The sequence below is a fragment of the Podarcis cretensis genome, assembly GCF_951804945.1.
Source record: "Podarcis cretensis genome assembly, chromosome: 10".
NCBI classification, from domain to species: Eukaryota; Metazoa; Chordata; class Lepidosauria; order Squamata; family Lacertidae; genus Podarcis; species Podarcis cretensis.
Window position 1 is genome coordinate 67726360 of NC_137179.1, and position 26414 is coordinate 67752773.

At 42.5% G+C, this 26414-nt stretch overlaps 1 protein-coding gene across 2 annotated transcripts in view; it reads right to left on the minus strand.

The window, feature by feature from the left end:
* The window catches only part of LOC307225864 (sucrase-isomaltase, intestinal-like), a 104706-nt gene that overhangs the window by 34125 nt on the left and 44167 nt on the right, over positions 1-26414 (minus strand). For both annotated transcript variants that reach the window (XM_079994159.1, XM_079994158.1), the window contains exons 8-13: positions 22986-23111; positions 22604-22735; positions 8285-8398; positions 7287-7403; positions 7105-7189; positions 3738-3855 (exon numbers count right to left, since the gene is read on the minus strand). In XM_079994159.1, coding sequence (XP_079850285.1) covers positions 3738-3855; positions 7105-7189; positions 7287-7403; positions 8285-8398; positions 22604-22735; positions 22986-23111 — 692 coding nt within the window. The remainder of the gene's footprint in view (positions 1-3737; positions 3856-7104; positions 7190-7286; positions 7404-8284; positions 8399-22603; positions 22736-22985; positions 23112-26414) is intronic.

Below are 26414 nucleotides of genomic sequence, written 5' to 3' on the forward strand. Positions count from 1 at the left end.
GATGCAGGGATTCAAACTGCCGACCTTCCAATCGGCAAGCCCAAGAGGCTCGGTGGTTTAGACCACAGCGCCACCCACGAACCTTCTTAACAAAAGCCATCTAAGAGAGTGTCTATTGCCACATCTTTTGCCGTTTCCCAAAATTGCAACATGGAAAGGATTTACACATGATAAATCTTTATCATTATTTGCAACACGTGAGCACTCTGTGCTTCCCAACACAGTGCCTTATTGCCTGGAAGCAGGTACTGATCAGTAATTAATAATAATTAAACAGGGCCAAGGGGAATGAAGGCACAGTGTCGTTAATGTCATGTTGACTCCACAATGATTCTTTGTGGTTTTGGGGAGCATGAAATCTGGGGAAAGTGACCAGCTGCATGTGAGAGGAAGACTCTTTCACCTTTAATACTTGTATGGAAGAAGGAATTTTGGTCGGTGCAGCAAGTCACCCTGTAAGGTGAGAAATGCGCTGCCTGCCAAAATCCCTCCTCCTATCCAAAGGATGAAAGCTGGAGAGCATGGATTCTGCACACAAATTTGGGCAACACTGATGTTGCACATGAGTTTTGACAACTGTCCCAACATTAAGGAGCGAGTGTGGTACAAAGTGTAGAGGCTTAATGCCAGGAACCTAGGTTTCAGGTCATTGCACTGAGTAGCATTGTTAAGTTACTTGGATCTTGGCATGAGAAGTTAATGTGTCACTGACTCTTTCCAGTTCCTTGAAATGTTACTAGAGGGGGCAAAGGAGGGTTCATGTACTATTGCTGATAACCTATTAATCTTGTATTTAAACTAGATTCTTAGACACTCTGAAGGGGGCAGGAGAATAATGATGATTAGACTTGGTCTTGCCACAGAATAAGGTGTCTGCATATGTATTCCAGTTGCATGTGTATATTCTGTGTATAATATGTACCGTATTTTTCCATGTATAAGATGCCCCCCATGTATAAGACGACCCCTATTTTTTTTAACCCAAAATTAAGACAATGCACTATGCTCTATCCGTGTATAAGAAAACCCCTTATTTTAAACTTCAAAAATTTAGGAAAAAATATAGTCTTATACACGGAAAAATACGGTATGTAATGCATATATACATATATACTGTTTATATATACACCTACACCCATCTTTGTGGCAAGTTTGTTTAAAGAATTTTACTTCCTACTTGGAACACATGCTGCCAAATTCTATTACCATACACCATTGGCTTCGACTTTTAGATTCATTTTTGAACACCTTTCTGTCTTCCAACCTTTTATTTGTTTAGCCAAATAAAGCATTTGCATATGAGTGCAACTGTTCTGCCCCCGAGGGGCAAGAGGATCACCGAGAGATGCTTTTGTATAGTATGTTTTGTGTGGAGCTGAAATGACACACACAGGAGAGAAGGTCAAAATTGACCTTTAGTTGCTGGCTTAGTTCTGTACAACAGACACAGCGGGTGCGCAGTTTAAATCAGACTTCCTCCTGGTAAGTAAAATGGTTGGTTACAAACCCCTGGGGAATAATTCAAAAGTGGAGCCGGGCTCATCCCCAGGAATCTTCTGATGCTATAAAGCCCTTAGTTAGCCATTATATGAAAAGAGGGGAGAGTCCTGATTTGGCTCTGAATGCTCTTTGTTACAATGAACTCCAGTTGATTCCTACTCTATTCGTTATAGAGACTGCTCACCTATAGCCTCTTTTAAATCTCTCTGGGGTAGGTGGACGTTCAATAACAGGAACTGAAGAGTCATAGCGTAAGCCCCTCTGGGTTCATTCTTCTCATAATGTAGCTTAAAGTTACTTTATCCAGTTTCAATTTTGTATTGAAAACAGCATGATGCTTCTGTGTGGTTTTCTCCTTTTTTCCAGACCTTAAAAGAGTCTAGCTTCCCTTTTTCAACCACTCTAGTTTCAGAGCAACAGGTGCCTTTAATCTACAGCAGCACCAAGCATCCCCTGCTCTGCAAAAAATGTGCTTGCTTGCTTGCTTTAAGGCTCGCCAGCAACTTGTGTTTCAATCCCACCTCTGTCATGGACTCATCATATGAAATTGGGAACGTTTGTATGGCACTTTGCTCAAAGAACATTTATTTATTTATTTATTTATTTAGTCAACTTCTGGACCACTTACTATTTATAAAAAAGTTTGCAATAAGTGGTGTAAAGGTAAAGGTAAAGGGACCCCTGACCATTAGGTCCAGTCGTGGCTGACTCTGGGATTGACGCGCTTATCTTGCTTTACTGGCCGAGGGAGCCGGCATACAGCTTTCAGGTCATGTGGCCAGCATGACTAAGCCGCTTCTGGCAAACCAGAGCAGCGCACGGAAATGCCGGTTACCTTCCCGCCGGAGCGGTACCTATTTATCTACTTGCACTTTGATGTGCTTTCGAACTGCTAGGTTGGCAGGAGCAGGGACCGAGCAACGGGAGCTCACCCCGTCACGGGGATTCGAACCGCCGACCTTCTGATCGGCAAGTCCTAGGCTCTGTGGTTTAACCCACAGCACCACCCACCTCCCTTAATAAGTGGTTTACAATAGCAATAATAGCAACAGACATTCCACTGCCTCATACGGTCCAGTGTAAAATGGTAATTTAGACTAGCCTTTCCTAAAACGGCTGAAACTTAAAAGTCCAAAATACAGGCAGGATCTTAGGTTGCAGAAGCCTGATTTAGGCAATCTCTGGTGCTTTTTATAGCCTCAATTGAGAACCAGCTCAAATTTGCAACCATGCAATCACTTCCTATGATTTTTTTAAAACTTTTGCAGAAACTCATGGAGAAACACTTGCTTAACAGAGGTTTTCTTTTTTTTTTTTTTAAGGTCGTAAGGTTTTCAAACTATTTTCCAGGGAACTGTAGTGTTCTGTGGAAGCTCGTTAGCAGTTCCTGAGTGAAATGATCTGTAATTGTAGATAAGATTTCCTAAAAACAGTTTGCCATTCACTACACATTTGCAACCTGGCATTCCTCCAGGAAGCTCAGTGCAGTGTATGTCATTCTTCCCATGGCTGACTCTTGAAACTTAACCCGGATCCCCTCTGATACTATACTACACTGGCTCTCTACTGATCTTCCTCGCAATTTCAGGTAGCCTCGGGTATGGGGTCCAGAGTGTACCCACAGTTCATGCAAGGCAATAGCTAGACCCTGCAATCTCCCAAATGAACTAGGGCAGGCAATACAATAAGTGCAAATGTGTGGAAGGAAGCCTTGATAGCAATTTTATAAAAATGGAGAGTATGGCTTAGAGCAGTGGTATGGTGTGGGTGGGTGTGGGTAAAACACTTTCCTTACTAGCCATTTTCTGAATTAATTTCCACCACACCGCTGCATCTCCCTCTCATCTTTTACTTTCATCCTTGAAAACATGCGCCTGAAATCCTTGGCACTGACAGCACTTATCTAGCCAATTTGTGATAAATTCCCTCCTAACTACCACTACTGGAATAACTTTGGCAATAGTTTCTGCAAGAATATATAAAATTACTTTATACCGAAGTAAATTATACTGAAGTACATAAAGTACCCAGGCAGCCCATTTTATACGGACTGGGAGTGGTTTGCCCTGCTCTCAAGTCCACCCGCTGCATTTGCAACATGAGATCCTAAGTACAGCCCATTTCAAGTTTCCAGGTGGTACCAATTCTTCCTGAACAAAAAAACTTAAATGAAAACTACGTAACGTATCTTTAAAAAAATTTCAGAGTGTTTAGTGGAAGACATTCAGAGAACTTACTGGAATGTAGGTGGGGCTTCAGACCACCCAAAGAGGGAATGTGTGTCATAAAGATCTCCCAGAAAAGTTTTAGAATCTGGACACAGTGTGCTTTGAAACAGAGAAGAATCAGAAATTCCTGGAAGTGGAATACAAAATATTAAGAATTATTATTGAGTAACAAGTCCCTTCACATTCACAGTCATTTTTTAAAAGTAAAGTTGATTCATAAGAAATAAACTTGAAAGTTTTTGTTGGGTTGTTTTATACATCCACCGATAATTACATTTATTCCCATGATTATTCCTGCTGTCCGGCTGTGGAACAATAAGGCATGCAGGATGTAGTTGCATTAGAGTATAAACTAGGAACTAGGTTCTTTTTGTTGTACACGAACTTGTCCCACAGTAATCACATAAATCACTATTTCCACAAACTGTCCAATTTTTTCAATACTATTCACTGTGGCAAAATTCATGGCTGAGAATATTATCAGAATAAAATTCCCAGCCATGAATTTGGCTCCCTTCCTCAAATAAAGGGAAGAGATTCCTCACTCACAGTTCACCACAACTAAGCCTTCAGTGACAGGCAGTTCCATAATGATGTTTTGCGTTTTGGATTCCCCCCCTGATATTTCATTGTCAGCAGCACATAATAGATATCAACTGCTTGCTGCCAATTAGGCTCCTGAAAACAGCCAGGGTTTGTTAGAAGGATGTTGACCAGGCTAATTGCTGGATGGATGACAGGAGCTGTAGGGCTTTGGGCTTCCCAGAACAGGGTTTTAACCTTCCAAATTCTTTCATATAGAGAGAATACTGCAGCCTGCATAGGGACACTGAACTCTGCACCCAGGTTACTAGGATAGACATGATTCCTCTCTCAAATAAGTACATGTACCATTGCCTCTTCCAGCTGACACTGAATGTAAAATATTGAGCAACTGTCAAAATCAATAAAGAAGGTGTCCTCCAGATGTTCTGGACCACAGCTCCCCTCAGCTCCATCCAGTAGGGATGATAGATGCTGCAGTTAAGAACACTTGGAGTGCACCAGGTTGTCTATCCTTGCAATAAGCAAGGCATTGTAATGTTCAGATCCACAGTCATGCCTGGAATTTTGAATACCAGTGTTCTCATATTCTTGCTCTTCGTGATTTATGTGGTTTCTAGAAACACAATTAGGGTGAGTGAAATCAATAAGACTTAAAAAGCATTTCACTTTCTCTGTGTTTCACCCATCTGTCAGTGCTCAATTGTAGGTAGCTGTCAGAGGGGAGCGAAGAACCTGGAGCCAGTTGTGGCAGAGGGCCAGAAAAAGCTAGGAGACAGAGCTAAGGAACAAGCAACTTTTCTGAAGCGTCAGGAAGACCTTTTGTTCAAATCCCACCCCAAACAGGAGGCCCTTTATAGACTAACCTGGGTATGAGGATTCAGTGGTCAGCCTGAGTGGACAAAGCCAATTCAGAGCCTGTGTGATGGCCTGGGAATCTGATTCAGAATCTGAACCTGAGGAGTCCCAGCCTGCACAGGAGTCTCCGCCTCCAGGGCCGGCTGAGCCGGGGCAGGGGCTTGAATCTGAAGGGCCTGCACCTGTGCCGGATCCTCAGGAGCAGACACCAGATGAATCCACTCTGGCTCCAGAGGTGATTGAGGACCCATTGCCTACAGGTGCACCTCTCCCAGCCCTGTCAGGGGAAGGTGAGCTCCCCCTGGGTCCAGTAACCCTCCAGCCTCTCCTGAGCTGCAGAGGCTCAGGGCAGAGAGGCGGAGGGAACTGGGTTCTCTCAGGAGCAGTGCTCATCTTAAGGCCAGGAGAGGCAGGTCACCTGTGGGCCGGGGCCGCCCCTGGCCTCAGAGAAGATAAAGGCCAGTCAGCCCGGTCCCAGGTTGCGGGAGCAACGATGTTGAAGACCTGTTGTTGTTTTTTTTAAATAATATTTATTAAGATTTTGGAAATTACAAAAAGAAAAAAGAAAAATTGAACATACAAAGACAGAAACAAAAACAAAAACACTACATAAAACATTAAATTAACAAAACAAAACAAGAGCAATTAAAAACACTTCCAATATTTTCAAATCTTAACTTTCATACACTTGTTTCATTGACTTCCTCAACGCCTCCCTTTTTGTATTCCACTTCAATTAACTATTTCAGCAAGTCCTTTCCATCTTCATCTATTTTCTATCTTAAAGTTAATTTTAACATATTGTAACCTAGTTTTTTCCCTTTTAATGCATTAACAATCTATCTATACCTAGTTCCTTCTAACATTTCTGCCAAAGCCATATAGCTTCATTCCACTTTTTTTCTAACATTCATTAATTTTACAATATTTCCGTAGATAATCTTTAAACTTTTTCCACCGACTCTTCTCGATGTTGAAGACCTGTTACTGCCAGCACCCAGACCTGTTTTTCCCGGAGTTCCTGATCACACCCGGCTACCTGCTTTGGACCCCGCTTCGCCCTTGGTGGACAGTCTCCAGACCCTTGGCCCAGGACTGGACTCTGACCACGCCTCACGGTACCCCCCCTCCCCCCGGGACCAGCACAGCCTGATTCAATGGTCAGCCTGAGTGAACAAAGCCAATTCAGAGCCTGGGGAAACTGCTCCCAAAGCAGCTCTGGTATCTCACCACATCAGAGCCAATGGACATCTATTTCTAACCCTGGTTGGTCCTGACACCATTGGATTGGAGAGGTAGTTATAAAGAATGCAAGCGAACTCTATGAGCCTGCTACTGCCCCGCAACTCCACTCCACCCGTCAACACTCTTCATTCTGCTGAAACAGTTGTTGTCACAAAGATGGGAGAAGAGGAAAAAGTGACGAAGAGGAGGAGAGCTTATGCTCTCCAAATGTTACTGGACTACAGCTTTCGTCATCCATGGCCTTTGGTCATGCTGGCTGGGGCTCATCCCCATCCTTGGGCTTAGGTGTTTTTCAGGGGCACTGTCCAACACAAGTAGCCATTTCCCTGTCGGTCCTGTACAGGCCCTGAATTTTTGAAGGGTAATTCCACACATTTTCTCCACAGAGGGCATCATGGATTCACCCACAATGTAGTACAATGCCAAGAGACAAATGTGATTAACAACATCATGATAGAGACTGTAGCTACATTGGAAGAGAACTTAATGACAGAATCGTTAACAACTGTATCGCTTATACAAGCCCCTTTTTATCTTCTCCCTTAGGGACAATCAAGCCTTGAGTTCTATATATCTCAAGATCAATAGTGAAATACCAGGGATGTCCTAGAAGGACTGATTCTGGTTTTTTTTTTTTTAAATAATTGTCTACTAAACTTTTAGAAACATTGATGCTGTAAGTGGCTATAGGAATCAGGCAAAGGATATTTGTTTTTCAGAAGTCACTTACTGGGAATGTAAGGTGGGTAGTTGAGGTTGTTGTGAGCACAGCCTGGGATCTGGCCATTGAGAAAATTTGAGGGTTCATTCATATCCTAACCAAATAAAAAACAAGAAACAGGTTAGGTTTTATGGTATACTTTGGGTGGGGGAAGAGAGATAAAATATAAAGGGAAATATTATCAAACGTACAAGCCAAATACCATCATAAGGAAGGACATTATGGAACTGAACACACATCTGGGTCCACCAGTCAGCTGTTTTGGGGTTGAAGTAGTCAGGGTACACTGAATTTCCTGGAGCCAAGGCCTGGAAGTGAGAATGAAATATATTAAGATAAGAACATTTCAGTCCTGTTAATGGACATGGAAAATTTCAGAGATTGCGTGGGATGCAAGCTCAGGCTGTACCACTTGTTGGCATCTGTCTGTCTTGGGAGACAATGGAGTGTGCCTCCAAGGGTGAAGTAAAACCGCTGGAGAATCACAGCACCTGCTGTGGCTGCTGGGACAGGTAACTCGAAACTGCTGCCTCCCATGTTGTTTTTGCTTCCCTCTTGGCCTCACTGATGTGGTCCAGAGGAAAGCAGAGCAATACATTTGGCCCCAGCTTGGGTGCAGGAGTTGCCGGAAGGAGGCGTACAAGGTGCCAGGGATTTCGGACCTCTACTCCAGATTTGTGTAGGGTTTACTCTTTAGACTTTTCTTCTCCCAAAGATGTCCTGCAAGGCAGAAGGTAAGGAAATACTTCTTCTTGGAATACTACTGCTTATGTCCAATTGATTGTGGAGGGCTGCTGCCAGTCAACAATACTAGGTTAGATGGACCAATGTTTGACTTGATGTCCTATGTTCATATGAAATCATCAAGAGCAGTGTCATAATTAGTGTGTGGCAATGGTATTGTGAGAATGGGTGTTGCTCTCTCTTCCCTTACTGTTACTATGATTGGACGTTGCTGCCATGAGAACATAAAGATCAACATGATACAGCAGGGTTTCCCAGCTGTTTTGGGACTATAACTCCCATCAGCCCTAGCTAGCAGGAGCAGTAGTCAGGGATGATGGGAATTGTAGTCCAAAAAAAACACTTTGAGACCCAAGTTTGGGAAACTCTGTGTTACAGCAATGTAAACTCTTCCACAACAACAACAATCTTATCCAATCCAAAGGATTGCCCCGTAGATACCTACCTGCCCAACAGCTGGAGTCACTCCATCTGAATTTTTCACCCAAATTCCCAATTGTTCTCCAAGTTCGTAGGGTTGGTAAGCCCCTCTAGCTTGATCTTTACTTAGGAAAGGATCCTGATGAGGGAACAAAACAGAACAAAAGTAAAGGATAGGAAATAGAAACACTGCAACAATACCGGTTTTGAAAAATGGATCTGAGATGCCTGATTATACTGAACAAAATGGAACTACTGTTTGGGTATGACAATAACCTGGAAATCATCCACTGGAAACCTATTAGCCTTAAAGTTAAAATTTAAGGTGACAGAAATGCAAATATAGTATATTAACAGAGCACAACATAAATCCTTCCCTACATAGACATGGACTATGTAACATAGTCTACCCATAGTTTACCCATAGCGGGTGGCGCTGTGGGTAAAACCTCAGCACCTAGGACTTGCTGATCGCATGGTCGGCGGTTTGAATCCCCACGGCGGGGTGCGCTCCCGTCGTTCGGTCCCAGTGCCTGCCAACCTAGCAGTTCGAAAGCACCCCCGGGTGCAAGTAGATAAATAGGGACCGCTTACCAGCGGGAAGGTAAACGGCGTTCCGTGTGCTGCGCTGGCTCGCCAGATGCAGCTTGTCACGCTGGCCACGTGACCCGGAAGTGTCTGCGGACAGCGCTGGCTCCCGGCCTATAGAGTGAAATGAGCGCACAACCCTAGAGTCTGGCAAGACTGGCCCGTACGGGCAGGGGTACCTTTACCTTTACCTTTATGTAACATTATTTCCAAACGATGGCATGGAAGAAACTATTGGTAGGCTAGCAGAATGCCAAAGATGGAAGCAGGACCAACCCTACCATTAGGCAAGATGAAGTACCCAATCTCAACACACAGTGGGGTTTTGGGGGTACCATTAAATGGTGGCAAATGTCCATAGAATCATAGAATCATAGAGTTGGAAGAGACCACAAGGGCCATCGAGTCCAACCCCCTGCCAAGCAGGAAACACCATCAGAGCACTCCTGACATATGGTTGTCAAGCCTCTGCTTAAAGACCTCCAAAGAAGGAGACTCCACCACACTCCTTGGCAGCAAATTCCACTGTCAAACAGCTCTTACTGTCAGGAAGTTCTTCCTAATGTTTCCCAATTAATTAATTATTACCACATGTTGTTATCATATTATTAACCACCATGGAGGTGCCATTTGGATTATTCCCATCACGTATGAAATTGCTTGGGCCACTTCTGAGTGGAAGTTACCAGGTTGCCGTCAGAGAACATTATTACAGAAGCAGTGGCCATGAAAAGGGAAAGAGAAGAAGCTTCTCAGTCAAAGTCTGAATCCAGAAAAATCCTGTTTGCACTGGACTACCGACTCTTAGCGCATCGGGGTATTTATTGGAATTTAAACTTCTTGAATAGAGAATTTCCAAGAAGCTTAAAAACTCGATCACCAAATGAAGCCAATACTTAGGAAGTTGTCACATTGTGCACCTTCAAACTGTGCACTGGGTATGGCTGCACTTTGCAAATCTAACACACACTGCCTGAACGGTTTGCCATGAGAACGAATTGTGATTTGGCATGAGCCATGTTAGGGTTCTTTACGATTAATCTTCTAGTGACAAACTATTCAGATTATCTTGTTTCCAAGGGACCAAGGGGTTTGGAAAGTAAGCAAGCAAGAAAACATCTAACTGCACGGCTGCTAAATTGCATTGGGAGCTATATTTTTTATAGCATTCTTTTTATAGCATTTTTCATATCTGTGTAGAACTGCTTTCAAGTCCATTTCATGATATTGGTTTCATCATTTTTGACCTGGCAATATGTTGTGAGTCATGATGTGTGCTTACGTGTGTGCTATGCACAAATAACAATGTGAGGAAAAACCTGAAGCCAGCCAATGCCTCTACAGTACATAGCTCCATCTTTATTTCAGACATTGTGATATATCAGTATATTGTGATGTTCAGCAGGTGATATATCATGAAGTCAAAAATCAGACATCATTCAGTCCTACTGTTCACCTCTACATAGTTCCATCCTTATTTCAGACATAATGATATATCAGCAATATATAGTGATGTTGAAAACCAGGGGTGTAAAACACAGCCGTTAGTAGCCACTCCATAGCCTTACCCTCCACAGATTTGTCTAATCTTCTTTTAAAGCCATCCAAGTTTACCGCCATTGCTGTCTCTTGTAGGAGCAAATTCCACAGCACTGTGTGCAGAAGCACTTTCGTTCATCTGTCCTCAATTTCCTTTCCATCCAATTAATTGCCACGTTAAGAGCATTGCACAATGCCACTCCAACGGTGGTGGCACGGGAGCTCTGAGCCACACTGTTGCACCAGTGTGACGTCCTGGCATGGCTTATTGTACCAGCACAATGCCAACACATGAGATCGTTCCAACACAGCAGGCGCACTCCTAAACATGTAAGTGCTAAGAGCGGGTCATAGAATTGAGCCTTTAATCTCATTCCATTCCTTCCCTAATAACTAAATAACGGCTCAGTTTGTCTCGTTTTTTGGAAAAAAAATCTTTTATGATAAAATACTGTGCTTTTCGGCACAATACTCTTATTTTTGGCAGACTGTACCATACTTTCAAGTGGGGGGGGGAGGCATGGCACCTACAGACTTGAGGAGTCCAAGCGTTCAGTAGGTGTGCAGTTTTAGCTTACGCAAAACCTCTCAGATGTGGTGTGTTTTTTAAGTGCTGCCCTTACGTAGTAATTAAAACCCAGGCAGGTGATACCCAGGGGACATTAACACTCTAAAACAACTCAGTTTAATTATCTACACCTAATCTGAACCTCTGATATCTCGTAGCCAAAAGTGTTGTTGTAGTGCATAAATCTAATACATTATGCAGCTCCTGCCTCAAATCAAGGAGAACAAAAGGCTTTGGTGACTGATTTTGCATTCCAAATAAACTCCGTGCCTTTTTCACATGCTCCTACCTATTCCTCAGGGAATGAGTGCCATATTAGAGACTGACAGAATAACTTAGGAAAGGGTCCAGAGAATTATCTGAATGGCACACCAACAATGCAGTTCTTTTGCTGGAGTTAAAGGTCTGGCCCTGGATGTGTAAGCTGGCCTGATTTCTTTGGCAGAAGAGTAGGATATAATTTTGATAAACAGATATTCAAGAATAATGCACAGTTTTCCCCCCAGTGCATGCAGTGGGGACTACTGTAAATAAGCAACATTTGACAAAAGCAGATCACATTCATACTGGGAGCAAACAGCCCAAACCTGAGCATGTTTACTCAAAAGTAAATCCCACCATGTTAAATCTCAGTGGGGCTGATCTTAAACCCTTAATGTCCTAGTCCTCAAGATCATACAACATACCATTTCAGAATTAATCCCACCCCTAATTTTTTTGTATGCCAAAGTTCCTGAATATTGTTTTTAATTGTTTAGTGAATTCTAAATTGTTTCCCTTTGCTGTTGCAATGAATTCTCTTTTCTGTGGGGGTTGATGAAGAGCAGGCAACCTTCCTCATTAAAGTTATTCTGCTGGAATAGATGTTGATGGTTCTGCTTGATAACCATTGTTACTTTTAGAGCATCAACCTTTGTATGGAAACAATGCATTTGCTCTGACTCAGAATAAGTCAGAGGCGAAAATGGGGCCATTGTTCAAGGCAGGCAGCAGAGGATGATGAGTAAGCCCTGACATTCTTAGGGGGGAAATTGCCAGGAGGCAAAGGGGTGGTAGAGAGACTGAAATTGCCTCATATATTTTTCACATGATACACTCACTTAAAAAACAACAGCACAACAGTGATTTTTATGAGGTGAATGCTGCATCCAAATTTGCCTCCACTTCTCCATGCATTGAAACCCGAGATGTCAGTAGTGGATAGCATAGTGCTTACCTGACTTCCCAACAGCTGAGTTATAGCTTCTAACTGGGAGGAGCAAAGTGGTGGGAGGCTGGCATGGTGCAAATGTTTTTTTTTTTTTTTTTTATAATAATTTTTATTAATTTTCCACACATAAAATAAAGAACAGTGTAACACAATATAACTTCATACTCATCGGTTCATAGCCTTTTTTCTTTGACTTCCCCATACCTCCCCATCCCTGCATCCTTGTTTAAAAATTCTTTAGCAACCCTTAAGTCCATTGTCTTAGTTCCTTTTCGTAAATATTTCTTAAGTTTTTTTTTTTTTGTTTACTGCTGCAATTCTTTACTTCTTACCCCCTGACATCTTAACATTCCTCAATTTTACAGTTATTTTTAAGATATATTTTGAAATTCTTCCAGTCCTCTTCCACTGTCTCTTTCCCCTGGTCCCGGATTCTGCCCGTCATCTCAGCCAGTCCCATAAAGTCAATCACCTTTGTTTGCCATTCTTCCAGAGTAGGTAGTTCTTGCGTCTTCCAATACTTTGCCAGTAGAATTCTTGCTGCTGTAGTGGCATACATAAAGAAAGTCCTATCCTTCCTTAACACCACTTGGCCCACCATACCCAAGAGGAAAGCCTCTGGTTTCTTAGGAAAAGTCCACTTAAGGACCTTCTTAATTTCATTATAGATCATTTCCCAGAAAGCTTTAACCTTTGGGCAGGTCCACCAAAGGTGGTAGAAAGTGCCTTCAGTCTCATTACATTTCCAACACTTATTATTAGGCAAATGATAAATTTTTGCTAGCTTGACTGGGGTCATGTACCACCGGTAGATCATTTTCATAATATTTTCTTTTAAAGCATTACATGCAGTAAATTTAATACCGGTGGTCCATAACTGTTCCCAGTCAGCAAACATAATATCATGACCCATATCTTGTGCCCATTTAATCATAGCAGATTTCACCGTTTCATCCTGTGTATTCCATTTTAACAGCAAGTTATACATTCTTGATAAATTCTTAGTATTGGGTTCCAACAATTCTGTTTCTAATTTTGACTTCTCTTTCTGAAATCCTATTTTCCTGTCCTGTTTAAACGTCTCATTTATCTGATAGTAATGCAACCAATCTCGAACCTTAGGTTTTAGTTTCTCATAGCTCTGAAGTTTCACCCTTTCCCCATCATAATCTATGATCTCATGATATTTTGGCCATTTAGAATCCATATTAAGCTTTTTTACTTCCCTAGCTTCCATTGGTGACACCCACCTAGGGGTTTTACTTTCCAACAAGTCTTTGTATCTAATCCAAACGTTATACAATGCTTTCCTTACAATATGGTTTTTAAAACTTTTATACACCTTTACCTTGTCATACCATAAATATGCATGCCAACCAAAACTATTGTCATACCCTTCCAGATCCAAAATGTCAGTATTCTCAAGAAGTAGCCAGTGTTTCAACCAGCAGAAAGCTGCTGATTCATAGTAAAGTCTTAAGTCCGGCAGGGCAAACCCCCCTCTATCCTTTGCATCAGTTAAAATCTTAAATTTAATTCTGGGCTTTTTGCCCTGCCAGACAAATTTTGATATGTCTTTCTGCCACTTCTTGAAACAGTCCATCTTGTCCACAATCTGCAACGTCTGGAATAAAAACAGCATTCTAGGCAATACATTCATCTTAATGGTAGCTATTCGGCCTAACAAGGAAAGTTTCAGCCTTGACCATATTTCCAAATCCTTTTTAACTTCTGACCAACATTTTTCATAATTATCCTTAAATAAGTTCACATTCTTGGATGTTAAGTTTACCCCCAGGTATTTTACCCTTTTTGTAATTTCCAAACCTGTTTCATTCTGAAAACTCTCTCTTTCTTCCATTGTTAAATTTTTTTCCAACACTTTCGTTTTTTGTCTGTTCAATTTAAAACCTGCTACTCGACCAAATGTTTCAATTAATTCTAATACTCTTTTAGTACTAGTGTCTGGCTGTTGCAAAGTCAATACTAGGTCATCTGCAAATGCTCTTAATTTGTAATGTCTAACTCCGACCTGAACTCCTTTAACCAACTGGTCCTTTCTAATCATGTTTAACAAAACCTCCAGGACCGATATGAAAAGCAAAGGGGATATTGGGCAGCCCTGTCGTGTACCTTTTTCTATAGATATTTCTTCTGTTACCACGTTATTTACAATTAATTTGGCCTTTTGTTGAGAATATATTGCACCTATACCGTTTTCAAAACCTTGTCCTACCCCCATCCCTTGGAGATTCTTTTTCATAAAAGTCCAACAAATGTTGTCAAAGGCTTTCTCCGCGTCCACAAAAATCAAAACTGCTTTCCTATTAATGTCAACGTCCAGCAGCTCCAAAATGTCTATAATGTTCCTCACATTGTCTGACATATGTCTACCTGGGAGAAAGCCTGTTTGGTCCTTATGAATCTCATCTGCCAACACTCTTTTCAATCTTTTTGCCAAAATGTCTGCAAAAATTTTGTAATCCACATTGAGTAAAGATATAGGGCGGTAGTTTTTAACTTGGTTCTTCTCAGTCTCTGTTTTCGGTATAAGTGAGATGAAAGCCTCTTTCCACGATTCAGGTGCCTTTTTCCCCTTTAAAATTTCATTGCAAACTTCCTTCAATGGTTGTATCAGCCATTCTTTCAGCATTTTGTAGTATTTGGCCGTCAGGCCATCTGGTCCTGGTGATTTTCCCAATTTCATATTTTGAATGGCACCCTCTATTTCTTGTTCTGTTATTTCCTCGTTTAAGATCCTTTTACTTTGTTCTGAGATTTTTGGTAAACCGTATTTTCTAATGAATTCTTCTATTTCTTGCTCGTTGGTTGGCCCTTGTGCGTACAATTTCTTAAAAAAGCTTTGAAAACAATTGTTGATCTCGTTGGGTTTGTGGATAATCTTTCCATCCATTTCTAAACTTGTTACCGTGTTCATTTTCTGCCTTTTTTTCAATTGCCATGACAGAAGTTTCCCACATTTATCCGCTGATTCAAAAGTTTTTTGTCTCATTTGCTTTATCTTCCATTCTATTTGTTGGTTCATAAGTTCCATGTATTGCATCTGATGAAACTTTATTTCTCTCAAAATCTCATGAGACTTTGGTTTGGACCTCAACTTCTTCTCTCCTTCTTTTATTTTTTCTAAAATTTTTTCCTTCTTTTCATTTTGTTGCTTCCTCTTAATAGAATTTTGTTGAATTAGGAAACCTCGCATCACGGCTTTGCTTGCGTCCCAGATTATTCTTTTTTCCACATCTGTTTTCCTGTTGATCTCAAAATAATCTTTTAATGTTTTAAGGGCCTTCTTATGGATCTCTTCATCCTTGAATAGGGTGTCATTCATTCTCCATCTAAAGGAACCAGTTGTTGTTAGTTTCATCTCCATCTTGACCGCATTGTGGTCGGAGCACGTTTTTGGGCAGATTTCTACTTTTTTTGTTCTTGACGCCAGACTACTAGAAATCCAAATTTGGTCTATTCTTGTCCATGTCATTTTTGCTTCAGAGAAGAAGGTTCCCTCTCTCTCTAGAGGATTCTTTATTCTCCAAATATCAATCAAGTCCATAGTTTCAGTCATTTCGAAAAAGATCTTTGGTAGTCTCCCTTCTTTTGAGATCACTTGTCTCTGTGCTTTATCCATGTTTGTTGAGACAACTCCATTCATGTCTCCCATCATTAGGATTTTATAGTCTAAAAAGTCAACTAATGTCTCATGCAACTTCCTAAAGAATTCGGCCTTCCCTTCATTTGGGGCATAAACTCCCACAATTAATATCTTTTCTCCTTGAATTTGTATTTCAATTGCCAGGTATCTTCCTTGTTCATCTTTAAATATTAATTTTGGAGCCAACTTTTCCTTTGCATAGATCACCACACCTCTTTTCTTTACTTTGTCTGATGAGATGAATTCTTGACCGAGTCTCTTATTTATTAATAATTTCCTGTGTATCCTGGCAATATGGGTTTCTTGCAAACATATTATGTCTAATTGTTCTTTCTTCAAAATGTGAAAAACCTGTCTTCTTTTCCGAGGAAGGTTCAAACCATTACAGTTCCAACTAAGGAGTTGCAGAGACATTTTGTATTTAAGTAGCTGTTCCTCCAACTGCTCCAAGCTTCTGCTCTTCCTCCGATGGTGGTAGTGAAAGTCCAAATGACAAATTTGCTATATCGGGTGGTTCCCTCTCCTCCACGGTTCCTTTCTGCAAATCCTCCAGATACTTCTCTAGAAATAGTTCTTTGTCCTGAATTGTTTTTATTTTAATCTTCCTTCCATTGAAGTTAAAGGACAATCCTTGTGGAAATTCCCATCTGAATGGTATGGTGTTTTTCTTCAGCAGGTCTACTAAACTCTTGTAATATGTTCTCACCTCTAAAATGTATTTAGGAATGTCCTTAAAAATCTGTATCTGACAATTTTGGATCACCAGTGCCTTTTGGTAATGCAAATTCAGTATTCTATCTCTTTCTTCTTTTGATCTCAATGTAATTAAGCAATCCCTTGGTTTTTTGTCCTGCCTTCTACCCAGTCGAAAGGCTGAAATTATCTCAAGTTCCTCATCTTCCTCCCATTCCTCCCGCCAAAAAGTTATGATATTCTCTGTGAGAAATTTCACAAGGTTGTCCCCTTCCACTTCAGGCACCAATCTAAATTTTAAATTCTTCTCTTTACGTTGAAGTTCCAGTAAGGAGAGGGCTGCATCATGCTCATTCACTTTTTTAACAATAGGCCCAAATTTTTCCCTTGTCTCTTCAGCTGTTATTTTTGCACTTTCTGCAATCTTTCGTGTTTCTGAATTTTCCTGAATTAATCTATTTATAGAATCTGTGTTCGATGCGACACTAGCCGTATTCACATCCAACCTTGTTGTCAACTCTGTTAATTTTTTAGAGTTCTCTGTCGAAAGTTTTGTCAATGCTTCCAGGGATTGATTTATTTTAAGTAGAGCCTGAGTCATAGGATCCATAGAAGCTGGTGTTTTTTCCTGCACAGCTGCAGTTCCTGATATAGAGGCCCTTTTCTTGTGAGATTGTTTTGCTTTCTGCCTTGTAACTATCTCATCTGTAGGGGCACTCATATCCTCAAGGTCGTTTTCACAGAGTTGATTCCCAAGTGGAAAATCCCACTGTTACTTTTTCAAGTGCAACAGTTTCAGATAGGGCCCTCTAGAGGGAGCATTCAATTGTATCCAAATGGCAAAGATGGAAAAACAACAAAGAAGCAAGGGAATACAACAGTAGCCAAAAGTTTCCAATGTCCAAATTGTAAAGTCTCTATTTTTCTATGTGGCCAGAATGCAACAAAGTACATCTAAGGTCCGATAACTTTTTTGCAAACAAGTCCCCACTTCTCAGAGTTTGACAGACCACGTCCCAGGTGTCTTGTTTGGGCAGCCCGACCCCAGGGGAGTTGGCAATGGAAGTTCTTAATTTTCCATTAATTTTCCAGCAGATTAACAACGTTCCAATCCCTTCCCCCCTTCTCCTGCCAGTCTGGGGGGAGGTTTTAAGTCCGATGTCAGTTTGACAGCTTAAAAAAATTAGAAAGGTTCCCTTTAAGTGCAGCTTGATTTTCGTTGCTTTATTCCTTCTGCAGTTCCGGGGAGGCAGACTTCCTTAATTTTTGCCTTTCCCGTTTTCAGCCAATTTTATTTTTTAAAAGTCCCGTTACTTTTCCAATCTTACTCACGGGTGTTGTGGTCAAATTCCAATTGCAGGAAGGAATCGGCGCTCTCCGCTCATGGCGACGCGGCTTCACTCCGCTAGCTGGGTGACGACTCTCAGCACCGCGCTTACCCCGATGCCGCTCAGAAGCCTTTAAAAAGGCTCCCTCACAGTACCGGGGGGCGCAAAAGGTGCCCACCGAATCTCCTTTGTTCACAGGCTCCGCGCCTGTGATTTTAGGGGTCCCCCGCTTGCCGTAGCGGGTGAGACCCGAACTAACGGAGCAGTCCTGCCTCGGAGCTCGAGGCTCGGACCGCCATTAAGTGGTGCAAATGAATGAGTAGAGCAGGCACCAGACTGGTTCCGCTCACGTGTTTGCTTTGTGCTGCTTCTCCATCGCATCTCCCATCTCCCTCCATTAAGCAGCAGTAACTCAGCTGTCAGGAAGTCAGAAGAACACAGCCACTCCACCATTCGCTCCAGGAAATATCCCTGTTCTCCTAAATCCAATGTCCAGAGGAAGCTGGTGCATTTCACAATATGGAGGCTCATTCAGAAGGACAACACAAACAGGTAGATAGTCACTGCTCATTGGGAGTTCCCCACGATCAAAGATAAATAGAGGAACCTGACCTTAAAAGGAAATTCAAAATCTTTAATAGCATTATGGGTACAACTGCATAGCTAATTTGGCTTTATAAAGGTAAGGTAAAGGGACCCCTGACTATTAGGTCCAGTCGTGACCGGTTCTGGGGTTGCGGCACTCATCTCGCTTTATTGGCCGAGGGAGCCGGCATACAGCTTCCGGGTCATGTGGCCAGCATGACAAAGCCGCTTCTGGCGTACCAGAGCAGCGCACGGAAATGCTGTTTACCTTCCCGCCAGAGCGGTACCTATTTATCTACTTGCACTTTGACATGCTTTCAAACTGCTAGGTTGGCAAGAGCTGGGACCGAGCAATGGGAGCTCACCCTGTCGTGGGGATTTGAACCGCCGACCTTCTGTGGTTTAACCCACAGCACCACTCACTTCTCTATTTGACTTTATACGTTGATTTAATTATCATAGATGCGTAAGCAGAACATAGCAAGTGCCTTGCCGGGCCAGGCAAAAGGCCCATTTAGTCCAGGACACTGTTCTCAGAGTTGAGAACCAGATGCCCATGGAAGCCGCCCAAGCAAGACATCAGTGCAATTGCACCCTCACCACTCGTGATTCCAAGCAACTGGTAGAACACAGTCATCATGGCTAGTAGCCATTAACAGTCTTATCCTCCATGAAATTATCCAATTCTCTTTTAAAGCCACCTCTATCATGTCCCTCCCCCTTAATTTACATTTCTTCTAAGCCAGTGTTCCTAAAACCTGGGTCCCTAGCTGTTTACGGACTACAATTCCCATCATCCCTGGTCTTGCTAGCTAGGAATGATAGCAGTTGTAGTCCCAAAACAGCTGGAGACCCAAGTTTGCGAAACACTGTATCTAAAAAGCTCCAAACATGATGAACTTTCTTCATAGGAGAGTTGCTCCAGACTCACGATAATTTTGATTGTCCTGTGCCTCACCTTTTCTAGCAATTCATTTTTCAGATGGCGGTTTCGTTCTTGATGGCTTTGCTAATCATCCCTAGCAGGGCATTTGCCATTTTCACAGTAGCTACACCATAACCCTGTCTTCACTGAGCTGTTCATTAAAACCACCACATCACTCTCCTGGTCAGTCATTACTAGCTTGCATTTCACACTGAAATGCGTTTGCCATTCACGCGTTCACCTCCTAATAAGGAAACAAGTTTACAGTGGTGCCTCGCAAGACGAAAAGAATCCGTTCCGCGAGTCTCTTCGTCTAGCGGTTTTTTCGTCTTGCGAAGCAAGCCCATTGACGGCTTAGCGGATTAGCGCTATTAGCGGTTTAGCGGCTTTTAGCGGCTTTTAGCGGCTTAGCGGCTTAGCGGCTTAGAAAAGGGGCGGGGAAACCCGCAGGAACTCGCAAGACATTTTCATCTTGCGAAGCAAGCCCATAGGAAATTCGTTTTGCGAAGCACCTCCAAAACGGAAAACTCTTTCGTCTAGCGAGTTTTCCGTCTTGCGAGGCATTCGTCTTGCGGGGCACGACTGTATTCTGCATAGAGGAGCAGATCGTCTCCCTCCTCCTAGCAGCTCACAGAGGCAGCTGTGGCTGAGAACATTTGCATTTGCGTGGACAGGCAGAGTCCCCAGATCCCGAGTGGTCCCCCCCGTCATGTGGAATAACGACTCTAGACAACGCGCTATGGGATTAAATTGGCCACAACTTTATTAAATTTCAAATGTGGGTAGACCTTGGCTCAGGCATTGGGCGTTCTCCCTCCCTAGTCCCCAGCCGGGGACCTAGGGAGCATCAGGGTTATCCAGTGTGTGGGGGGGGGATGGGCCGGCTCTGGAGAACATATGTTCAAGCAGAGATAGCCGCCCCCGTTACGCCGCCGCAGGGGAGAGCAATGACGACCTTTCGGCGTACGGCCAAAGCCTCCCTTCAAAAACCCCTTTAACGGGGAACCCTGGTATCGCCGCCGCAAAGAGGAAGATGGACTAAAGGATTCCGCCCAAGGCCTGATACCGCCAAAGTTGTGATGTTTTGCTACGGGAAAGGCGAAACCTGCCAATGCAGGGAAATTCCTTTCCAGCCCTTTAACAGCGACCTTATCGTAGCAGCGCCCGCATACCTGTGGAGACAGGTTAACCTGCAAAACCTATGAAGAAAAGATAACCTGCAAAAGAAGGCATTAACTGAGGGTGGGTAGGGTGGGAGAAGCTCTGGAGCCAAGTGAGGATTAACAATTAAGATCCACCCTCTATTGTGTGGGCAGGTAATCCCTCCCCCTACCTGGCCTGGTTTCCCTGGCAACGCTTCCCCCAGGTGGGATTGGACAACTCACTGGGGTAGGCGGGGACCTCCAGGTATCCCACCTGAGGGAAGGCAAAGCCTATGCTGATGGGGCCACTCCAGATCCAGGGCTGCACGCGTCCACGCAAAAGGCGCCCCCCGTTTTAAGTGGGGAGCGGTCATTGTCCCTAGATTATGGTATGCCGCCTTCCATTCTAAGTAAAGACCCATTTTTGACATGTTTTCATCAGCACAGCTCTTGGGAGAAAGCAAAAAGTGCTCTTCAGCTTTAATCGGTATTCTTGCAATTATAACACCAGGTCCTATTAGTCTGCAGGATGCATTAAGAATTCTTAATGTGCTTCCTTTGGTGATGGATTTACTAAACTGAAGAACTGTGTTTTCTGGCATGCTTATGGATTCTGAATTAGAGATGAAATATTAGGCTAGCATTTAGAGGGAAACTATTAGGCTAGCGTTATAATGATGCTTTGTGCATTTATGCTGCACATTTCATCTGAGCATCCATGACAGTCAGAGGGATGGGGTTCCCCTGAGGCTGACATGAACAGGAACTATGTCACTTGGCCAGTCTCAGTGGCTCCTCCCAACAGACATTTCCACAGCAGTAAAGAATCTAGCTTCACAGAAGTAGCTCCCACACCATTCTGGTAACATGTGCTTTAAAGGGCACAAGATGGCCTAAGAACTTCCTTCTGTCTTATGAACAGATTATGATCATGACAACCAATGTACTCCCCACCCCCCTACAAAATCCAAAGCAGTGGTTTTAGTGGGTTCAAGGTAGTCAGGAAATTCCTTTTTTCATATTCATGCAGACCCTCACAGAGAGATACATTGAGCTGGATGTATAACAAAATTTTTACATAGCAGGGATGGGGAGGTTTTTTCAAACCCAAGGCTCGCATTCCCCTGGGGTGCCATGCCAATGATGATGATGATGATGATGATAATTTATACCCCACCCATCTGGTTGGGTTTCCCCAGCCACTTTGGGCGGCTTCCAACAAAATATTAAAATACAATAGTCTAGTAAACATTAAAAGCTTCCCTAAACAGGGCTGCCTTCAGATGTCTTCTAAAAGTCAGATAGTTGTTTATTTCCTTGACATGTGATGGGAGGGTGTTCCACAGGGCGGGTGCCACTACCGAGAAGGCCCTCTGCCTGGTTCCCTGTAACTTGGCTTCTCGCAGCGAGGGAACCGCCAGAAGGCCCTCGGCACTGGACCTCAGTGTCCGGGCAAAACGATGGGGATGGAGACGCTCCTTCAGGTATAGTGGGTCGAGGCCGTTTAGGGCTTTAAAGGTCAGCATCAACACTTTGAATTGTGCTCGGAAACGTACTGGGAGCCAATGTAGGTCTTTCAAGACTAGTGTTATGTGGTCTTGGCGGCTGGGTGGAGCCAAAAGCAAAAGTAGGCAGGGCCCCGGATGCAAGAGGATACCTTCCAGTGAGGCACTTGAGGAAGGCACAGAGAGGGGCCAATGAGGGGTAAGTCCTGAGAGCCAGAGAGAGAGAGAGAGAGAGAGAGGCTTAAAGGACCTCATGTAGCCTCCAGGCCTGATGTCCCTCCATCCCTGCTGTACAGCACACCCCCCCCCCCAAATCCATAATGGTGTTTGTGTTTTCTTCCTCTCCCACACAGTACTCACTCACTTCCCACCCCTCCCATTCTCATATTTTCACTAGGGACCCCCCCAAAAAAGAAAAGAAAAAAACTGAACAGAGCATACTGAGAGTACAATGTACATTACCCGGGGGGGGGGGGAAGCATCCTGTTCTAAAAGAAAGTAGAGGAAAGAATCTTTGCTTCAATGCCACAATTCATATAGCAAGTCGTATGAATGAAAGCAATGTAAACAAGGTTAGTACTTAAGCTCATTTACCAGAATAATGACATAATGCAATCCATCCTTCTTCAACTCTTGCATGAATTCTGGTAGGCCAGCATACTTTTCTTTGTCATATGTGAAGTCCAGCTTACGGTCCATATAGTCAATGTCTCCGTACTGGACATCCTGGCAATTGCAACAGAAACATGTTGTGTTTAAGAAGAATAAAGCACAAAGGTTAAGTTTTGCCTTTTTGCCCAGGCTGATACCATAATGAAAGCTGGTACATAAATTATCCCATGCCCTATCAATTATACAATTAATATAATACCAACAAACATTATCAATGCTGTTCTTTTAGGGATACAATTTGTTCTTGTCCATTGTTTCCCCCTGGGAAACCAATTTAAATACACATTGCAAAATGCCCACTTACGTAGGGGATGCCATACTCTGTCATGCGCTTCACAACCTGTTCTACTGCACCAATGTCAGGATATCCCCATCGTGAAAGCTGGTACCCTAGAGACCAGTAGGGAGGGAGATGTGGCCGTCCAATAGCCTTAAAAGCAAAAAAACAAAAACAGAACCAGAACATTTTTAGTTTTTTTGTTTTTTTAAGCGTGCTGCAGAATCTCATACAGTGACAGAGAAATTTAGATATTTTAGTTCTTTCTGTTAATATGAAACTCAGGTAAATTTAACAGGTGTGTTACACTCAGCAAAGTGCTACAGTGGAACCTCGGTTTTCAAACGTAATCTGTTCTGGAAGACCGTTTGACTTCTGAGGCATTCAAAAACCAAGGAGCAATGGGCAGTCGGCAAAATCCATTGAGAAAAAAGAAAAACACACAGCGGAAGCCGTTTGATTTCTGAGGCGCGTTCGAAAACGGAAGCAATTACTGGGACTTCCGGGTTAGCGCCTCTGGCAATGGCTGAATTCCTCTGATTGAGAGGAATTTGCTCCGTGGAAACAGGGTTTGGCCGCCACGGCGAAGGCGGAGACCCACTAAAAATCACAGGCGGGAGAAGCCTGTGAACCTGGGATTCGGCTGGCACCTTTGGCGCCTCCCCTACTCGCAGGGAGACCTGGTTTCGGGGATCCGGAGCGACGTGGGGTGAGCGGCGCGGTGCTTCGAATTGATTGCTTCTTTCACGGAGTGAAGCCGCATTGCTGTTGCCGGAGAGTGCTGACTTTTTCCTGTGGACAATTCGATTTTAAACAACTACCCGTGAGTAGAACGGAAAATTGGACCTATAAATATCTTAATTTGGCACCGAAACGGGAAGGTTTTAAACAGGAAGTCCACCTTCCCCTTTTGTAAATAGATCGAAGCAAAGACGCTGCAAGCTAAGGTCTTGGAAAGTCTTCTGCAAAGGATTAAACTTCCATCGATTAAAACTATTAAACCCGCCCTTGGAAGCAGGAGAAGAGGGGGGAAATTTTGGATCGCGCAAGCCTGCAGGAGAGAGTGTTGGAAATTAAATCACCACTGCTCCGAACCTGGAAAGGGTTTTGCCAGTAAGATTAACGTTTTGAAGTTCATTGGCTGTGAATAGAACGTATTTTGACAGTTAGCTAAATAAGAGTAGTATATTGTTTCCATTGTCCTCTTCTGCGTTTAAAAAGGAGGAAAAGTAACTGAAAAATGAAACTATATTTACTGTTTGAACTGTGCTTAAAAGGATTGACACAAATAGAAACTGTTTCCCTCTAGAGGTAGCTTTTGAAACTGTTATCCGAGCTGGGGGAACCAGCTGCAATATAAGAGACTGTGAGAATCAGGGATTGTCCTTGGACTATTTGAGAATGTCGACAGAAGAAGCTTTAGTGATTCCATTATGCAAGATAAGTCACTCGTTGGAACAACTCCACAAGAAGACTACTAAAATTGATAACTTGGGACAAAAAGTGACTAACTTGGGACAAAAAGTGGCTATCAATACAGAAATTATTCAGGATCTGATACAGGAATCTACTTTGACAGGGCAAATTGTTGAGAAGGCGAAGGAGAAAGTTGCTGTTGTTGAACCTAAAGTAATACAAGTGGGAGTCCCAGCCTTACAGAGGCAAATTGAGGACTATAAGTTGAGGCCTTTTATGATTGATTCTAGAAAAAGTCAGATTTTGAGGATCGGAGCCCTGCCTGGACTGGAGGATCCCTTTATGCAGGGATTTACTGACTTTTGGGATTTGGACTTGGGTCATGAGGAGATTGGAGCTGTGGAGGCCTTTGGATTTGGAGGAATTTTGAAACATGTCCTGAAATACCTTATGGATTTTAGATTTAACCATGGAGATTTGGTTGACCTGTCGAGAAGGAATAAAAGCATTGCTAGGTTGGAGCTTCCCCGAGATCTGCTCTTCAGTATCAAAGGAAGGAAAATAAGAACAAGATCAGTAGAAGACAAAGTAAAGTGCATGTATAAATATGAAGAAGACCTACAGAAGGGACTTGGAAAAGAGTTAAGAGCCTCGGACAGAAGATCACCAGGTTGATGGACTATTTGGAATTGACGAATGACTGGCAGTATCCGAGACCAGGGAGAAGAGATGGTGGAAGAAGATTGGAAAAGTTTTAAAGTTTATTTTCAGAAATAGAAATATTGTAAAATTACTGAGTGTTAGAAAAATGTTGGAATGAAATCTTATGGCTTTAGTTGAAATGTTATAAGGAGTTAAGCATAAATAAGCATTATAGTATTAATGGAAAATAAGGGTAAAAATAAGTTAAGATATTTATATGACAGAAAATAGAGAAAGATGGAAAGGAATTGCTGAAACAATTAATAGAAGTGGAATACAAAAAGGGAGGTGAGAGGAGGTCAATGAAACAAGGGTATGAAAGATAGATTACTGAAATGGTACAATGTATGTTTTTAAATTGTTTTTTTTTTGTTTTGTTTAGGTTAATGTTGTGTTTTGTATTGTTTATATATTGTATTGTATTGTTCTTTCCTTTTCTTGTTGTTTCTTTTCTTTTTGTCTTTTTTCTTTTTCCTTTTTGTAAGTTTTAAAAGTGATAAATATTATTTTTTTAAAAAAACGGAAGCAATTACTTTCGGGTTTTTGGAGTTTGGCTTCCAAAACGTTCAGCTTCCGAGACGCTCAAAAACTGAGGTTCCACTGTAATTCTATTCTTTGTAGTGCAGACCTTGGAACTGTGGGAAAATTATCACTTTATCAGACAACAAAGCAGGAGTCTAGTGTCACGATCTGTGGAGAGTGAGCATATATTTCTTCTCAGAAGTAGTGAGTTCAAGGGGACTTGATCCCAGGTAGTGTACACAGGATTGCAAACCTTGTTTCTGTAGGGGAGGAAATACTTTTCAAATCTATTTTAGTTGTGTGTTAGTTTTTCTCTGCACTTTGAGCAGGCAAGATAGCTAGGGAAGCTGATTAGAGGCCTTTTAAACAAGTAAGATGTCACGAAGATGCAGGCAAACTTTTGTAGTTAAAGTACCACAAGGAATATTCACACAATAGCTCTTTTGAAGAGCAGGAACACAGCCAGCATTATCAAGAAGCAGTTTTGTCGAGCAGAAGATTCCACCCTGAAGGAGAGCACTTTCCCTCCTCTTAATCTATCATTACCGAGTAGGGGGGTGGAGATCAGATGAAGTGTCGTTTTCAACAGAGGTGCCAAAATGTCTCAAAGCCAGCATTGTGGAGCAGCCACCATGAGCTGATTTTGCCTCTCAACATTTTGCCATCCTAGTAATTAGTAATTTCACCAGATGAGAATATTGTTATAGAACTGCATACAGGAGTTAAGGCCACCTTCTGATGGATTTTCCACCTCAAATATAAAACAGCCTTATAATATCCTGATTTTGCAGTCCTTGCTACTTTCGTAGCCTTGAA